Here is an 18,863-nt window from a genome sequence, read left to right on the forward strand (position 1 = left end):
AAGCGATGTGAATTGCCTCGTGATGACTGGGTGTTGTGTGATGTCCTTAGGTTAGTTAGGTTTAAGTAGTTCTAAGTTCTAAGGGACTGATGACCATAGATGTTAAGTCCCATAGTGCTCAGAGCCATTTGATGTGAATTGGGACGATCGTGAAATATCACTATTAAAGAAAGTGAACGAAGAATTTAGATTTGTTGAAAGGGTCCTGAGAAAATTGAAGCCGGCCGCTGTGGCCATGCGGTTCTGGCGCTGCAGTCCGGAACCGCGGGACTGCTACGGTCGCAGGTTCGAATCCTGCCTCGAGCATGGATGTGTGTGATGTCCTTAGGTTAGTTAGGTTTAAGTAGTTCTAAGTTCTAGGGGACTGATGACCTAAGATGTTGAGTCCCATAGTGCTCAGAGCCATTTGAACCATTTTGAAAATTCAATTCATCCGTAAACAGATACATACTGTTTGGAGTCCTCAGCAAGTAGGCATGTCAACAGATATGGAACCATTTCAGAGACGTGCTGCTAACACGTCGATATAGCTGATATGAAACTGAAACAGAAATGCTAGGTGAACTAAACGGGAAACATTGGAAAAAAGGCGACACAGTACTCTTGTTGGCTACATTTAGAGAATCTGTAGTCAAAGTAGTCTCTGCGATCACTGTTCTGTCAGTATCGTATTTTTTCTGTAGGGATCATTAAAGGAGGAGGAAAAGAAATCGATACTATTGGCACGACATACCCTCTCCCATGGATTATGCAATGGCTCGCGGAGTATACAGAGTGAGTCGCATAAGACGTTCAAAATGGTTCAAATGGCTCTGAGCACTATGGGACTTAACATATATAGTCATCAGTCCCCTTGAACTTAGAACTACTTAAACCGAACCAACCTAAGGACGTCACACAACACCCAGTCATCACGAGGCAGAGAAAATCCCTGACCCTGCCGTGAATCGAACCCGGGCGCATAAGACGCAACATCCCCTTTATTCCGGAGGCGATTGCACGTATCGGCATTCGTTTTTCGGCGAATCATAGCGGACTATGGGGCACATACGTTGGTACATGCACAATAATCGCAACGTTCATATTGATAATAAGGCAAGTACATGTTTTTTAAATGGGACGCTGCACTTTTTTTACCATCATTCGAACGCTCTGGAAAAGACGCGTATAGTGATGTAACGCATGTTGCTATTGTGATTCAAACATTGCTTAAAAGAGCGCCGATGAGGGTTTACCTTCGTAGCGTAGGCCGTGCATGCTGCATAGAGCACGGCAACTCGGCCTGCGGGTCGCGCGAGGCGTGTTTACAGTCTGCAGCCGCTTCCGACCGCCTCGACCTTAAATTGTACAATATTTCCCAGCGTGTTTTAAGCGAAGTTTGAATCACAATAGCAACATGCATTACATCACTATACGCGTCTTTTCCAGAGCGTTCGAATGATGATAAAGAAAGTATAGCGTCCCATTTAAAAAAACATGTACTTGCATCATTATCTCGGTCAATATAAACGTTGTGATTATTGTGCATGTACCAAAGTACGTGCCCCATAGTCGGCTATGATTCACCGAACACCGCTTGTCGATTCGTGCAATCGCCAACGGAATAATGGGGGTGTTACGTCTTACGCGACTCACCCTGTATACTCCGTGAGCCATTGCACAATGCATGGGGAGAGGGTATGTCGTGCCAATAGTATCGATTGTCACTTCCAGACCTTATCACTTAGAAATCTATTTAATATTAGCGTAACATGACACACAAACATCATCGACAACGGTAAGTGCTGGTTCTTCATAAATGTAGAACAGCCACTTGACGATGACGTCACGCATGCAACCATGTGAAGACGATATTTCGGAATTTCGTGGCCGCTAATGACTGTTTACAATAAAATAATTTAAATTGCACCACTAATAATTCATAGACATCTCTTTTTGCTATATAAAAACGGTTTTCCTCAGTTTATCGTCCACTGATAAACGTCCTTTATAACTGTATGGATTTTAGAGGACATTGCGTATGGCAAGTGTGCAAAGTTAAAGAGATGGAAAGCCATCAAAAGGAATGATGGACCTTGTCCAGGCTTGTCCAGGCATTTATTGGATTCGTATCTGAGTATTTGCTGAGTGTATGTATAGAGGTCGATGTGAAGCAACCCCCCCCCCTCCCCCTCACGCTCCCCTCACTCACAAAGAGAATCAAATTTTTGGCTATTATACGCGCTCATATTGACTGCTTTCTTTTGAGATCAAAGTGAAGCTATTAGAAAATATGCATCAGACTTTAACACTGTAAGATTGTTATCATTTTAAGAAGAAGCAATTTTCGTAATTCTGACGCAAATGGGAAAAGGAGAATAAACATTAAATATTTCCTCAATAAACCTTTAAAATTTCTTAAGGACATTATTGTACGACTCTGAACCATTCCCAGCATTAACAGCTGATTCCGGAAAGCAACAGCTCACAGTTTCTATATCACAACTGTAAATACCTTTGGCAGCGGCTTCCTCTCCTTCTGGATGTGGAGTCCAGTTAATTCGACGATATTTGGCGTGTTCGGCACAGGGTAGCTCACGCTGAAGTGATTGTTAACCAACATGAGGCTGAAATTGTGATCTATTTCCCTCAGGGTAGGTGGGTTCGGACCGGAATACTTCCTGAGTTCCGCTTCCTCTCTTGCATACAAAACTCTCAGTCCAATATCCAGCGACCGCAGTAAGATGTAAGCGTTGTACAGTCTTTGCCAGAAGGTCATGTGGTCCGTGTATCCAAGATTGTAGTCAGGAATGTAAGAAGGATTAATTGGACTGCCGAACGTCTTCCGAATAAGTGACGTAGCTCCAAGAGAAGTGTATCCAATTAACGGTGGAGACCCCAATTTGTGCGCTAGGCCATAATAGCAAGTGAAGCCAAATTTCTCTATAATGAACACATCATACTTCTGCTCCAATCTGTAAGGCAAAACATAATTTTCATGACATCGTTACGGGACATGTTCATCGAAGAATCAGTTTCCACATATTACATAAAAAGAAATAATGCCATGATCCACAAATAATGAAAAGGATCAACATCATCACCACACATGGTTAAAACCGACACAAATAAAATTTTAATGTTCCGATTAGCTAAAACCATCTGTAATGTATTCATAGAACAATAATCTTCGCTAGGGATATATATATATATATATATATATATATATATATATATATATATATAACCTAGTTACAAACATGGCAAACTCCATTTTTTTTAAATCGGGGTTATGGTTGATTCTTATGGTTAAGAATACGAATGAGGACACTGATGACAGTGTTAATTTGTTTCAAAATCGGTCCGAACAGTGTTAAGTCTCCTGTAGAAAATCAACCTACGTTACAAAAACTTCCAACTCCTTACTACATTTGAAACAAAATAGACCACATTCACACCCAGCAATCATAAGATTCGATTTCGTGACGTGACTGGCGCGGGTGTTTATGGGAACTGGGAGTTAACAGTCGCTGTTGTTAACATCCCTTTGTAACGTGGAAACAGGTATAGAAGAAACGCCACCTGGTGAAAGCAGGACGAAAGTCATCAGACGAGAGGAATGGAAATATGAAAAAGAGAAGAAAGTTAGGTTAGTAAATAAAAACTTATTTCCTTCAGAAGTAGCTGTTATAACGGCCTAGTTACAACATGAGCTTTTAATAGTATCTAATGTCATTGTTGTGCTATGGGTATGAACCGAAGAAATTACCAGTAGTTCCAAGTTGTGATCATAGAGGAAAGAAGAACTGCAGTCTCCTGAAAATGGTGGATATCAAGCAATTTCACGGAGCATTTTATGCTGTATCAGTAAAACTGAGTCAGGATGGTTTCGTAATGAAATACTGCTCATCAAATTGTTCAGTTAGGCACCGACCTTTAGGTGGTGGAGATCGGGGCGAGAAAAGCTAAACATTTGAATATTCCATTGAGAACATGGCAGGAAGTAGAATACAGGTTTTGCAGAAATACATTTTTAGGAGTGGCTGGCATTACAAAACATCAAATTGAAGGCATTTTCAAACTTTTAAAGAAAGCAGGATGCCTTATACCCGTTGAAACTCATGGAGGTTATAGAAAGACGGCTGTTTACAGCACTAGAATTACGTATGTAAAAACTCTTATCAAACAGTTTAAAGACAGTGAATCACATTACTGTAGGTCAAGAAGTCCTTGTATTTATTTAGATGCTGATCTAAGTATTCCTAAATGTGGGAAATGTACCAGAAATCGGTTTCTGATTATCTAAAAGTTACACAACCATTGTTCCGGAAAGTTTTTGTCACGAATTTTAATATCAGTATCAAAGCCCCATCCACAGATGTTTGTTCTCCTTTCCTGCAACTAACAGAGAAAATAAACCATGAGAATGATGCGCAAGTGTTAAAGAAACTACAGACAGATTTGACGTTGCACAAACTGTAAGTTAAAGGATTTTACAAACTTCTAAAAGAGGAAATCTCTGGCGTATACATCGTATCGTTCGACATGCAGAAGAATCTAACCATCCCGAAACTGCCTGATCAAATTGTATGCTATTCCAGACAGTTGTATTGCTATAATTTGACTGTTGTTTCTGGGCATTTACTGGGAAACTAACGTTAAGTAAAGAGAACATTGCGATATACTCCTGTGCAGAACACGAAATGAAAACGCCATCTACCACAAAGTGAAAAAAGTGGTCCAACTAAAATATTCATATTTCTTTACGTACTACATGAATATCTAATAAAAATGGGGGCTCCTATTTAAAAAACACAGTTGATATCCGTTTGATCTATGGCTGCGCCATCTAGCGGGCCAACCATAGCGCCATCTGGTTTCCCCCTTCAAGCTAGACAAGTTTCGTTCTTTGTAGTTTTTTCGTTTGATGCTTATTTCGTGAGATATTTGGCCCGGTCACTATCAAAGGACCATCACGTATATCTATAGTGTGTGTGTATGCCTTCAACAGAAAGGTGATTACGTTGTTTTTCGCCTTCTGAATTCTTTAATTGGCATACATCATCAATGCTTTTTAACTAGGACAAGATACGATATAGTGGTGTCTTCCCACAGCTGAAAACGCGAAATCAATTAAACTAAATAAAGAAATAATCATGGTTGTTACATATGTTAGTACACAGGTGAAGAACATTTACTTACTGCAGTATAAAGGCGTGAGGTTCGATGCGTGCATCATACTGATACCGAATCTACACTATCTGATCAGAAATACCTGGATACCTGTATGTGGTGAGGGATGGATCGCTAGATGTCACGAATGGTGAACACGATAGTATAAAACCAGACGGGGAGTACTATGTTTTCAGCTGAGTAGTAGTGACAGCAGAAGGGGTCGTCCAGGGTTGCACAGTGACTTGGACCACGCACCGGTCAATGGATTTAATCTGAGTAACAGGGACGTTTCAGCCCTGCTAAAGCTAGCAAGATCGATAGTTGGCGATGTGACTGTCAAGTGGAAACGCGAAGGAATGACTACAGGAAACCAAGAACAGGGAGGCCTCGCGTGCTGACAGACGGGAACTACCGAGCATTGAAGGATGTTGTTGTGAAACGGAAAAGTCGCATGAAATTAGCGGAAGAAATCACTTGTGAATTTCAAAGTGATAGCAGAAGTCAAGCTAGCGCACTGACTGACAATAAATAGTCATAAACAATGGGTTAGAGTGATCGCGCATCTCCCTATAAACCACACATTTCTGTCGTCAGTCCTAAGCGACGCTTGATGTTGAATAAAGAGTGACGTCAGTGGACAATTGATTACTGCACAAAAATTATTTTAAGTAACGAATGACGCTATAGCCTGTAACAGTTCGATGGAAGGGTTTTTGTTTCGGACATGCCTCGAGAACGCTACCTGCCGTAATGTGTAGTGAACGGAGGAGGCGGTGTATCGGCATGTGATTTGGATCATTGCGCTTACGAAAACCACAAATGCGGAAGGCTATGAGCTCATTTACAGCCTTATGTACTGCATACAGTGGAGGAACATTTCGGAGACCATGACAGTTCCTGTCAACATGGCAGTGCTCCCTCTAATAAAGCAAAGTCTGCGATGTCATGGTTTGCGGACATTAACATTCCATAAACGACTGGCCTGCCCAGAATCCCGATGCGGAATGAGTTAGAAAGCTGACTTCGCTTCAGACACGAGCGTTCTCTGGTTTCGGGTGTTGAGAACGAATGGTCTAGTAGTCCTCCACAGACATTCAGACACCTCATTCAAAGTGACTCCAGCAGAGTTGAAGCCGTCACAAACGCGATGGGCAGATGCATATAGCATTTAAATATCCATTAACGGGTGCGCATATACTTTTGATTAGATAGTGCACCTCACTGCATCATGACATGTTTCGTATTACTACGAAGACTTTAAGTGAGACCAGGGTACGTTGTTGCTTCGTCGCAGCCACATACATAAATATCATTATGCATTTGACACGATCTTTTGGATAAAGGCATCCTCTGCACTTTATACGCGTCCCTGTTGGCGCAACATGTTTGACAATGTCTCAAAGAAATCCTTTAACGCGTCATCCATTTGCATATCTAGAGGGAAGCACACATCTCCTTTTTTACTTTTATTACAGTTGGAAATACGTCTTCCTCTGCAATTTCTCTTCTGGACCATTTGTTCGTTTCCCTCTTTCTCCTAGGTGTTATAAACAGTTATCTTGTGAATAATCGGAAAAGTAAGGTTGATAGAGTGGGTAGTGATGTGACTGATGCTTGCACGAAATGCTGATGACTAGAACCCAGAAACAAGCATGACTTAGAGCTGCCTCTGAAAAAACAGTGAAAACTTATTTATTGTGATCTCAAGATGTACGTTACTTACATGGACAAAATGGTTATGATATCATCAGGAAGCGAAGAATCAGATGTTACGACGTTGAAATCAAATAGGGTAATAATACAACATCATAAACACTGGTGCTGCACTGAAAACTGACCTGCGGTGTGGATCTGAATCACGCTGTACAGTCTGTGGAAGCATCACATGGAGACAATCAAGTGAACTTTGTCGAACTGGTCGGCACTTCCCTTTTATGCAAATCTGCGTAACAGCAATGATATGAATTCCAGCTGTACTAAGTAAGCACGCTTACTAACTGAAAATTTAGTTATGTCTGCTACAGGAGGAAGATAGTCATCACAATGCCGCCAGTGTTTTTACTGAGTGCACAGGACTGGCACACTAAGTTCCATTAGACGTGCGTATCTCGAAATCACGCTTCAAAAAAAATGGTTCAAATGGCTCTGAGCACTATGGGACTCAACTGCTGAGGTCATTAGTCCCCTAGAACTTAGAACTAGTTAAACCTAACTAACCTAAGGACATCACACACATCCATGCCCGAGGCAGGATTCGAACCTGCGACCGTAGCGGTCTCGCGGTTCCAGACTGCAGCGCCAGAACCGCGCGGCCACTTCGGCCGGCAATCACGCTTCACGTGGTGGGTATGCGGTAGCTGCCCTCGGCCAATTAGGTCACAGTCTAAGCCCGGGAACCAGCCACGGATAACTTAAACACGGGCACTGATTGTGTTGGTATTATCGGATCTATAGGTAGCTAAACCAAGATTCTGTTTGTGTCTGTCAACGTAACATGAATTTCTTTGATAAATTTCCTGCTTAGAATAAAAACTGTTATGAGGTTGCCGTGGTGGCACAATAAGTGAGCAGCCCGCGGTGATCGAGCGGTTCTAGGAGCTTCAGTCCGGAACCACGCGGTTGCTACGGTCGCAGGCTCGAATCCTGCCTCGGACATGGATGTGTGTGATGTCCTTAGGTTAGTTAGGTTTAAGTAGTTCTAAGTTTAGTGGAGTGATGACCTCAGCTGTTAAGTCCCATAGTGCTTAGAGCCATTTTTTTAAGAATAAGTGATGATATGTTTTTAAAAAGTTTCATTGTTTCTCGCCATTATCGGGTTCGAACATTTTGTTCATCATCAGATGGATACATTCTACACTGCCGGAAAAAAAAAATAGTACACCTGCAAAGACGGCGTCGATTTTGATCCGATGACGGCATATGCCACCTGGGGGACATCAGATGTACTCATAATGGTTTCAGTGTCGTCGGCCAATAGATAGCGTAGTGGCATAGGTACCAGAGCGCCATCTGTGTCTATGCTTTAATAGGAAGTGCTCACAGCCAAGAGGCTTCATAATGTTCCCCTCTTTTTTTATATCTATGTACACCGTGTTTTCTCCTATATGTTATTTTTTATATCTTCTATTGTATGATCTATGTCTTTCTGCTGAAGAGCAGCGCAAATGCTGCTGCCAGCCCGCCCCGATGGGGAATTGAAATACAATATAGAAAAAAACAATCAGAAGGCTAACTGTGGTTTAAATGTGTGAAGATGCCGCGGGGACTCACTCTTGTTTCCTACAACCAACTGAGCGAGTTTGAAAGGCGTCAAATTGTGACCTTCCGAGTGGCGGGATGGCCCTTTCGGAGAATTGCCACACAGTTTGGACGTACTGCATTGATTGTGCAGTGATGCTGATACCAGTGGTCACGTGAGCATTCTCACACCTGTAGACGAGGTTCCGGACGTCCACGCAGCACAGACGCCCACCAGGATCGTAAGGGCAACAATGCCAAATCTTACCGCTACCACAACTCAGATAAGAGGGCTTATGAGCTCAGACGTGTCAAGGCGAAATGTTACGAACTGGTTATTAGCACTGGTACTGCGAGAAAGCTCACCTCTAGCCCTCTTCCTCAAACGCTACAGCATCGGTTTGACTGGTGACGTTGGAAGTTGGACTAGTGAGTTGTCGTCTTCAGCGATGAAAGCAGATTCTGTTTGAATGCAAGTGATGGTCGTTTGTGCGTACGACGTTGATTTGGTGAGCCCTGTCTCGTAGAGTGCATTCGTCCAAGGCGCACTGCCCCGCCATAGGCGATGAGGTACAACTGTCGTTCACCTTTGGTCTTTCTGGAGAAGACGTTAACCAGCACTCGGTATGTGGAGGATTTTGTTAGACCCGTTCTTCTGTCGTTCTTCCAACAGGAAGGCGATGCGTTGTTCCAACAGGATAATGCTCGTCCACACTGCTCGTGAAAATCAACGTGCTCTGCAGGACGTGCAAAGCTTCCTTGGCCAGCACGATCTCCGAACTTGCTTCCAATCGAACACGTGTGGGATACGATGGGACGAGAAGTCACTCGTGCGACTCGTCAGCCAACAACTGTGGCAGAACTACGTTAAAAGGCCAAGCTGTCGTGTCATAACATGTCCCAAGGCAGTATTCGCCATCTGAACAATCGACTAGTAGCCGGTGTCAGTGCCTGCATTGCCGCCCATGGAGCTACACCACACACTAATATGCGTGTTTCTGCATAGGTTGATACTTGGCACGTCAGAACAGCTTTGGTATTGATCTGTAAATGCACTTATTTCATGTGCTCCATATGCACTGTTGGAAGAATAAATCTTGAGTAAATTAGAAACCTCTAAAAGGGTCTACTAAATTTTTTCCTGTTGTGTACTTACAGGACGAACTGTTAATTAGCTGTGGAATCATTCGAATACAATGATACCCTATAGCAAAAGAATAATTTCACTACCCTATGGTAGATAGATTTAACTTTTAGATATACTTGCAAATAGTAAAAGATATAAAACAGTAAAGAGTTTAAAGTATTGTCCGAGCTGCGGCACAATGTGGACTGACTTGTGCACCATCAGTGCGAAAATTTCTGAAAAATCCGAAATTCTTCAACGAAAGAGTTCTGACTGCATCGTGGAGTGCTGTGAGGTGCTTACAGTGAACACTGATCTGTCAATTTTTTGCTGTGGCTTACGAAATGAGTTAACTATACGTAGTAGCAAGATGATGCCGTTCGAATGCAGAGTACTCCAGAAGTTCGTGCTCTATCCTAATAAAAAACTGTAAGACTTTCGTGTCTGTTTGTTTGTCAGTTTGAACACGCTAATCTCCAAAACCTCTACGCGAATTTCCATTGGGTTTTCACTGGTAACTTGAGCTTAGCTTCGGAAAGTGTATAGACTTTATTTCATTTAAATCGGATCACGGAAATAAAAGGATATCGTAGTTTAAAGCTTTATCTAAAACCATCGTGTCTGTCTGTTTGAACATGCTAAACACCAATACTACTAGATGAATTCTTATGGGGTTTCAGGTTACTTGTGAAAACCCAAGTAACTTGAGGGTAGCTTGCGGCAATGCAAAGGCTTCGTTTAATAAAAATGTGACCATGGAAAAGAAAGGTATGGCGATTTAAAGTTTTACCTAAAACTGTCGTACCTGCCTTTTTGTCTGTTTGAATACGCTAAGCTATAAACATACTACACAAATTTTTATGGGGTTTTCACCGGTACGTTGAGCATAGCTCTAGCAACCTATAGCCCTTATTTCATCCAAAGCGGATCACGGGAAAAAATATATCGTGATTTAAAGTTTTTCCTAAAACCGTCATATCTGTAGATTTCAAAACGCTAATCTCCAAAAGTACTAGACGAATTTTCAAGGGGTTTTCACGGGTAACGTGAGTGTAACTTGGGGCAACATATGGGGTTCATTTAATCAAAATGGGAACACGGAAAAAAAGACATCCTAATTTAAAGATTTAATTAAAATCACCTGCTCAGCTTAGTAGTTCGGATGTTTAATCATCCAGGCGTAGTACACCAAAGAACTAATAGATGGCGCTGTTAGTTTAGTAGTAAACCAAGAAAGTAATTGGTGGCGTTGTTAACCTTTTATTTAACTCATTGACGAATATATTTTCGGTAGTTTACGTCAATGATACACTGATAGAATTAAGAGCCACAGTCTCATCTTAATGAATGAGTTTACTTGGCTAGGATATATGGATTTACTGATTTCACTTTGTGTATTAAAAACTTTGCTTTGCTTCTGTCAATAGATTTTATTTATCTTCGATGTTCGGTAAAACGAGTACGCACCATCTCAGCTGCTACTCTTCCTGGCAGTCTATGTCGCTCATCACTTCACTCACCTACGTCTCTATCTTAATCAGTCAACGCACGGGATTTTTAATTTTATTTTTTAATTTATGCAATTGTCCCTCTGTCTTTTATCTTCTGTGGTACATTCATTTGCCATTTCATCCGTGTCAATCGCTTAATTAATCAACAAATCCGCCTTTTATATTTTTAATTATGCAACTGAGTGTATGCTAATTTATTAAGTCAAACATTCGTTTCGTCAACCACCGTGTCCAATTTTATATGTTTCAGAATTTGTAGTGTCATATAGCAGAAGAGCGGCGTCTTGTATTCGCTGACAGCCCATCCCCCGTCCATATAGGTCGATGAGAATGAAATGTCAGTAAAGGAAAAAAATCCACTGCTGATTTACCCAAATACCTGTATTTAAGTTGATGCTGAAGCTCCACATTGCGATCGGCATCAGTCCGTATAGACTAGCCCGCGCAAGTTTAGCCACACTCGTAAGGAATGTTATATACAGGGTGGCCCGTTGATAGTGACCAGCCAAATATCTCACGAAATAAGCGTCAAACGAACAAACTACAAATAACGAAACTCGTCTAGCTTGAAGGGGGAAATCATATGGCGCTATGGCTGGCCCGCTAGATGGCGCTGCCATAGGTCAAACGGATATCAACTGTATGTGTGTTTTTTTTAATAGGAACCCCCATTTTTTATTACATATTCGTGTAGTACGTAAAGAAATATGAATGTTTTAGTTGGACCACTTTTTTTGCATTGTGATAGATGGCACAGACGTATGAGTACGTGGTATCACGTAACATTCCGCAAGTACGGACGGTATTTGCTTCGTGATACATTACCCGTGTTAAAATGGACCGTTTACCAACTGCGGAAAAGGTCGATATCGTGTTGATGTATGGCTATTGTGATCAACATGCCCAACGGACGTGTGCTATGTATGTTGCTCGGTATCCTGGACGACATCATCTAATTATACGTTATTCAAGGAAACAGGAAGTGTTCAGCCACATGTGAAACATCAACCAATGAAGATGCCCAAGTCGGTGTTTTAGCTGCTGTCGCGGCTAATCCGCACATCAGTAGCAGACAAATAGCGCGAGACTCGGGAATCTCAAAAACGTCGGTGTTGAGAACGCTACATCAACATCGATTGCACCCGTACCATATTTCTATGCACCAGGAATTGCATGGCGAACACTTTGAACGTCGTGTAAGTTCTGCCACTGGGCACAAGAGAAATTACGGGACGATGACAGATTTTTTGCACGCGTTCTATTTAGCGGCGAAGCATCTTTCACCAATTGCGGTAACTTAAACCGGCAGATATGTACTATTGGGCAACGGAAAATCCACGATGGCTGCGACAAGTGGAACATCAGCGACCTTGGCGGGTTAATGTATGGTGCGGTATTATGGGAGGAAGGATAATTGGCCTCCATTTTATTGATGCCAATCTAAATGGTGCAATGTTTGCTGATTACCTACGTAATGTTCTACCGATGTTACTACAAGATGTTTCAATGCTTGACAGAATGGCGATGTACCTCCAACATGATGGATGTCCGGCACATAGCTCGCGTGCGGTTGAAGCGGTATTGATTAGCAAATTTCATGACAGGGGGATTGGTCGTCGAAGCACCATACCATGGCCCGCACATTCACCAGATCTGACGTCCCCGGATTTCTTTCTGTGGGGAAAGCTGAAGGATATTTGCTATCGTGATCCACCGACAACGCCTGACAACATGTGTCAGCGCATTATCAATGCATGTGCGAACATTACGGAAGGCGAACTACTCGCTGTTGAGAGGACTGTCGTTACACGTATTGCCAAATGCACTGAGGTTGACGGACATCATTTTGAGCATTTATTGCATTAATGTGGTATTTACAGGTAATCAAGCTGTAATAGCATGCGTTCTCAAAAATGATAAGTTCACAAAGGTACATGTATCACATTGGAACAATCGAAATAAAATGTTAAAACGTACCTATGTTCTGTATTTTAATTTAAAAAACTTACCTGTTCGTCTAAAGTTGTGAGCCATATGTTTGTGACTATTACAGCACCATCTATCGCAAAGCGAAAAAAGTGATCCAACTAAAACATTCATATTTCTTTACGTACTACACGAATATGTAATAAAAACGGGGGTTCCTATTTTAAAAATAAGCAGTTGATATACGTTTGACCTATGGCAGCGCCATCTAGCGGGTCAACCGTAGCGCCATCTAGTTTCCCCCTTCAAGCTAGACAAGATTCGTTCTTTGTAGTTTTTTCGTTTGACGCTTATTTCGTGGGATATTTGCCCCAGTCACGATCAATGCACTACTCTGTATTCCCGTTACTATCAGACCGAGGTTATCCTTGACCGGTCACAACATTTCTTTAATTTCTCTGGGTGACCGGAAGACAGTGTAATAGCTAGTAAAGATGTTTAAAAGATACTAATGGCGCAGAGCCTACACGAGGAGAAGTAAGTGACAGGATTGACCACTTTTAACTATGTGCCCTACAGCATCAATCAGCGGAGAAAGCTCTGCCTAGTTGCTCCATGGCATCTAGACTCCGCCTCCTACAGCTGGACAAACACAATCCATCAGCACGATCCCAGAATACCTTCAGAGAACTTTATACAGTCCTCCCTCACGGGTTAGGGCGTCAGTCTCATTGGCACCCAGCCATCACTTTAGAGCTCGAGGATGATTGGATGCTGGATGCTGCACAAACCTAGGTTTGAATGGTTTGGTAACACATCAGCCACATCTTATTTCATTGCCTTCAATGGATGAAGCCGCAAAGACGTTGGAGACTATGAATAACATAGGGGTTCAAATGGCTCTGAGCACTATGGGACTTCAGCCAAATCTTATTTCATTGCCATCAATGGATGAAGCCACAAAGACGTTAGAGACTATGTATAGCATAGGGGTTCAAATGGCTCTGAGCACTATGGGACTTAACATCTTAGGTCATCAGTCCCCCAGAACTTAGAACTATTTAAACCTAACTAACCTAAGGACATCACAGACATCCATGTCCGAGGCAGGATTCGAAACAGCATAAGGGCTTAGCGGCCGGTAAATTTGCAACATGAACGCTGGCCAGGCAAGACAGACGCTTGGGGAACTACAAAGACGGCAGTGTAACCAGCTACAGAGCAGACGAAGTCAGGCTGTTCGGCAGCCGCCTCGAGCGGATTACCGCCAGCTACGCCAAGACGCCGTTGTCTCAACGCCCCTGCTGCTGAACTCGTTTGGTTCTACAGGACTCTGCGTTTCACCCTGTTGCACTCTGTCATTAGGCTCCACTTTATGTGACCGACTCGGAAACGTTTCCCCTCGATATCTGCTCTACTGTGTGCAACACTAATGGAACTTGCTCCCGTTACTGGTCAGTGGTTACATCCTCTGATAGATCCTAAACTTCCAGAGCCTGCTTCTTCTGCTTCATGTATTTTGTTATGGATTTTAATATGTTTCAGATACAAGAATCCGGTAATATAAGTTATATTAATACAGGACGAGCAGTAAGAACGTTAACAGTAGCAGCATTTATTGATTGTTTTAGGTTACGGCACACAAGTTTAGAACAATGTTTAGTCAAGATTGTTAAAACTGTCCTGGAAATTTTTGTTACATTTGTGATGAGCTTGTAATTAAGAAATATTAGAGGAATACTACAGATTTCGTAACGAATATATGCTTGTAGCAGTTTGGGAATATGCTCTGTGATCAAGATATCCTATAGTCTCCAACTCAGCCGATGGGTCAGTGCCTCTCTCCAGTTTCTTAACCGTAGAAGTATTTTGTGACCTTATCCTGAGTAATTGTAATAATACCCAATCTGATGCAAATGAACTTTGAGAAGTTTAGAACGACAAACATTTGTGGGAACGGAGCTAAGCGATTTGGTTGGGGATTTGGGGATAACGAAAAATAAAGCAGAAATGTTTTGTTCGAGGTTAAAAGAAAATAAATACTTGGCAGCATGAACAAACATATACGTTTTCTCAATTTTTCAAAGAAGAAAGTAGTTCACAATATTGATCACATACTCGTATTTCCAGTTCTGTAAATGAATTTAGAACTGTACGTAAGAAGCACGAGTGGCAATTGTTTATACAGTAATCATAAAATAGCTTTCTGACTATTTTATTACACAACGGTAACACATGTACGAGAGTAATCGTTGTCTACTCTGTACATATGAAGCAAACTTACAGTTATCTCGATATACACATATAAAATAAATTATTTCGCTCATGGTTAGAATCTATGTGATGATCTTAAAGTGTCGTGTGCCCTTATGGCCAGTAAAGCGTCTTTACTATTCGTAAATACCCCTATTTCGTATATGAGAGGACAGTAGGTTAAGGGATCCACGTTGGTATAGAAGAAACTGGACTATAAAATAGTCATTAAAGCCTGAAGAGAAGAACGTTTTCAATAGTATCAACTGTTTGTGAAAGTTTTATACAAAAATATTTCAACTATCTCTGCGAGATCAGAAGCAAAATTGAAAGATGAACTGAATGAAGGATATGACAATCAGTAAATACTATTCCATTCCAAGACAGAATTAAAAACGACTGTGAGTGAGAAAAAGCATTCAGTATTATTCAAGGGAGTTGTTACCACATTCTAAGGCAACACCCAGAAAATATTAGATACAGGCTCCCAGGTAGATGCTATTTTTCTTGACTTCCGGAAGGCGTTCGATACAGTTCCGCACTGTCGCCTGATAAACAAAGTAAGAGCCTACGGAATATCAGACCAGCTGTGTGGCTGGATTGAAGAGTTTGTAGCAAACAGAACACAGCATGTTGTTATCAATGGAGAGACGTCTACAGACGTTAAAGTAACCTCTGGCGTGCCACAGGGGAGTGTTATGGGACCATTGCTTTTCACACTATATATAAATGACCTAGTAGATAGTGTCGGAAGTTCCATGCGGCTTTTCGCGGATGATGCTGTAGTATACAGAGAAGTTGCAGCATTAGAAAATTGTAGCGAAATGCAGGAAGATCTGCAGCGGATAGGCACTTGGTGCAGGGAGTGGCAACTGTTCCTTAACATAGACAAATGTAATGTATTGCGAATACATAGAAAGAAGGATCCTTTATTGTATGATTATATGATAGCGGAACAAACACTGGTAGCAGTTACTTCTGTAAAATATCTGGGAGTATGCGTGCGGAACGATTTGAAGTGGAATGATCATATAAAATTAATTGTTGATAAGGCGGGTAACAGGTTGAGATTCATTGGGAGAGTGCTTAGAAAATGTAGTCCATCAACAAAGGAGGTGGCTTACAAAACACTCGTTCGACCTATTCTTGAGTATTGCTCATCAGTGTGGGATCCGTACCAGATCGGGTTGACGGAGGAGATAGAGAAGATCCAAAGAAGAGCGGCGCGTTTCGTCACAGGGTTATTTGGTAAGCGTGATAGCGTTACGGAGATGTTTAATAAACTCAAGTGGCAGACTCTGCAAGAGAGGCGCTCTGCATCGCGGTGTAGCTTGCTCGCCAGGTTTCGAGAGGGTGCGTTTCTGGATGAGGTATCGAATATATTGCTTCCCCCTACTTATACCTCCCGAGGAGATCACGAATGTAAAATTAGAGAGATTAGAGCGCGCACGGAGGCTTTCAGACAGTCGTTCTTCCCGCGAACCATACGCGACTGGAACAGGAAATGGAGGTAATGACAGTGGCACGTAAAGTGCCCTCCGCCACACACCGTTGGGTGGCTTGCGGAGTATAAATGTAGATGTAGATGTAGAACACGAAGGACGACACATCGTATTTCTGTTCTCCCTATTTGCAGCATTGTAGGTGGTGTGGACTTGGTAACCGGCGGTTATATGACCCTCCAGCACTGACGTACGTTGTGGCAGTAAAGCGGTGAGCATATAGCAGTTGGTTATACACTAAGGTGACAAACGTCATCGGCGTTTCGGACTTCGGAAATGGTTATGCGATATTTTAGGGGTGTTTTTCACGATGTCTTGAGCCCACTGATTCACGTTACTATGAACATTAATTTTATTTATTTATTTATTTTACACATATAGTTCCATAGGACGAAGTTGAGAAGCAAAATTTCATGGTCATGGAACGAGTCAGAACATGAAATTGATTTGAGAAAAGTTAATAATATATAAAATAAAATTTAAACGAATATCATGCAGACGACATGCTGCTGAATATATAACGGCGTAATCAACAACACAACACAGGGATTAGCTTAATTTTTTCCAGCAATTCCTGACAAAACAGAAGGAGTGACCCACGAGGAAATTCTTCATATCAGACCCGAAAGAATGACGACTGCTGCTAAGACTTCTTATGATAGCTTATTGAAAATGGGTGCAACAGAATCTGTACGCCTTTCTTTACAAGAGAGAAAGGGATTCGATCTAAATGCAGATTGTATTTCTGCCTAACATTAACTGAGTGAAAGCTGAAATTCTTGGGATAAAGCTCATATTGTTAACAAAAATAGACATTAAAGAAAACATATATTGAGAGGTCAGTGTGAGAATTCCGCGACAAGAGTCGACAACACGTTGGCGACGCTACACTACATGTTACTATGCTTCTTTCTGAGCCAAAAAGTAACCATTGCAAATCTGAAGAACTTCCTCCAAAATATAATGCCTATATCATAACCGAATGAAAATAAGCAAAGGAGATTAATTTTCGGGCTGAGGTATCACTTACTGGTAGATACTGTTCTAATCGTAAATATAACAGTATTCAGTATTTGAACAATATCCTGAACATTGGCTTTCCATAACAGCTTACCATCTATCTAAACGCCTAGGAATTTAGACTGCTCAGAATCACTAAACATATGTCCATTCTGTGTAACCGAAATGGCAGTTTTAGTTAAATTGCGTTTAGAAACTGTAAAAATTGAGTCTTACTATGATTTAGCATCAATTTATTTTCCACGGACTCAACTGTCACATTGTTTTTACCACAAAATAGTACTGCAACTGTCGGACCATCACTTACCCATGTCTTAATCACACGCAACCACACAGTTGTTCTCATTACTGTGAAGAAAGATCTTTTGCTGTTCTTAAAGTATGATAGGATCCAGTTGTGAGCTGTTCCTCTTACTCTATAATGGTACAACACTTGCAGCACTATTTTGTGATAAAAACAGCGAACACCTCAGTTAAATCAGAGAAGAGGCCTAGTGTTCGCTACTTTTTGTTTCATCCATTCAGTGCCTCACAGAGAAAAGAATACAACGTTCGGTTGTTAAACCGCTTCTAAAACCAAACTGTAGGTCTGCAGCAAATTATGTACACCGAAATGATGAATTACCCACATACACATACCCCTGTCAACAACTTTTGCAAAAACCCATGATACAGAAACACATCTAAAATTATCAACATTGTCCCATTCTCCTTTTTTGTTAAGCGGTTTCAGTACTGAGTACTTAAATCGTTCAGGAAACTGATCATTTCTGAAGAACTATGCAGCACAGTGCTTTAGTACACTGCTAGATACCACATCTTATCCGTGACGGTCTTTACTCTTCTGGGATTTAATTATTGACTCAATCTCCCCTTTGTCATTATCACAGAGCTTCAGAAGGCAGTCTCGGAAAACCATTTTCTAAGATTCTTTGCTGAAACTAGGTTTTTATGAAATTCACCTGATGTATTCGGAAAGTGGTTGTGAAAATCTGTGTTTAAATCTGACTCATCAGTAAAAAAATCAGCAACGTAAACGAAAGCGTTTATTTCGACATTTTCGGCGACTAAGTGTTTTCCTTCCTTACGCATCTTCATGACGAGTATGTTTGGACACTCCCATCTTCCAAGATG

The 18,863-nt window shown here is 41.5% G+C and overlaps 1 protein-coding gene across 2 annotated transcripts in view; it reads right to left on the reverse strand.

Annotated features, from left to right (window-relative positions):
- Positions 1-18,863, reverse strand: part of LOC126253003 (UDP-glucosyltransferase 2-like) — a 324,067-nt gene that overhangs the window by 269,603 nt on the left and 35,601 nt on the right. For both annotated transcript variants that reach the window (XM_049954045.1, XM_049954041.1), the window contains exon 4: positions 2,495-2,954. In XM_049954045.1, the coding sequence (XP_049810002.1) occupies positions 2,495-2,954 (460 nt within the window). The remainder of the gene's footprint in view (positions 1-2,494; positions 2,955-18,863) is intronic.

The sequence above is a fragment of the Schistocerca nitens genome, chromosome 4, assembly GCF_023898315.1.
Source record: "Schistocerca nitens isolate TAMUIC-IGC-003100 chromosome 4, iqSchNite1.1, whole genome shotgun sequence".
Lineage (NCBI taxonomy): Eukaryota > Metazoa > Arthropoda > Insecta > Orthoptera > Acrididae > Schistocerca > Schistocerca nitens.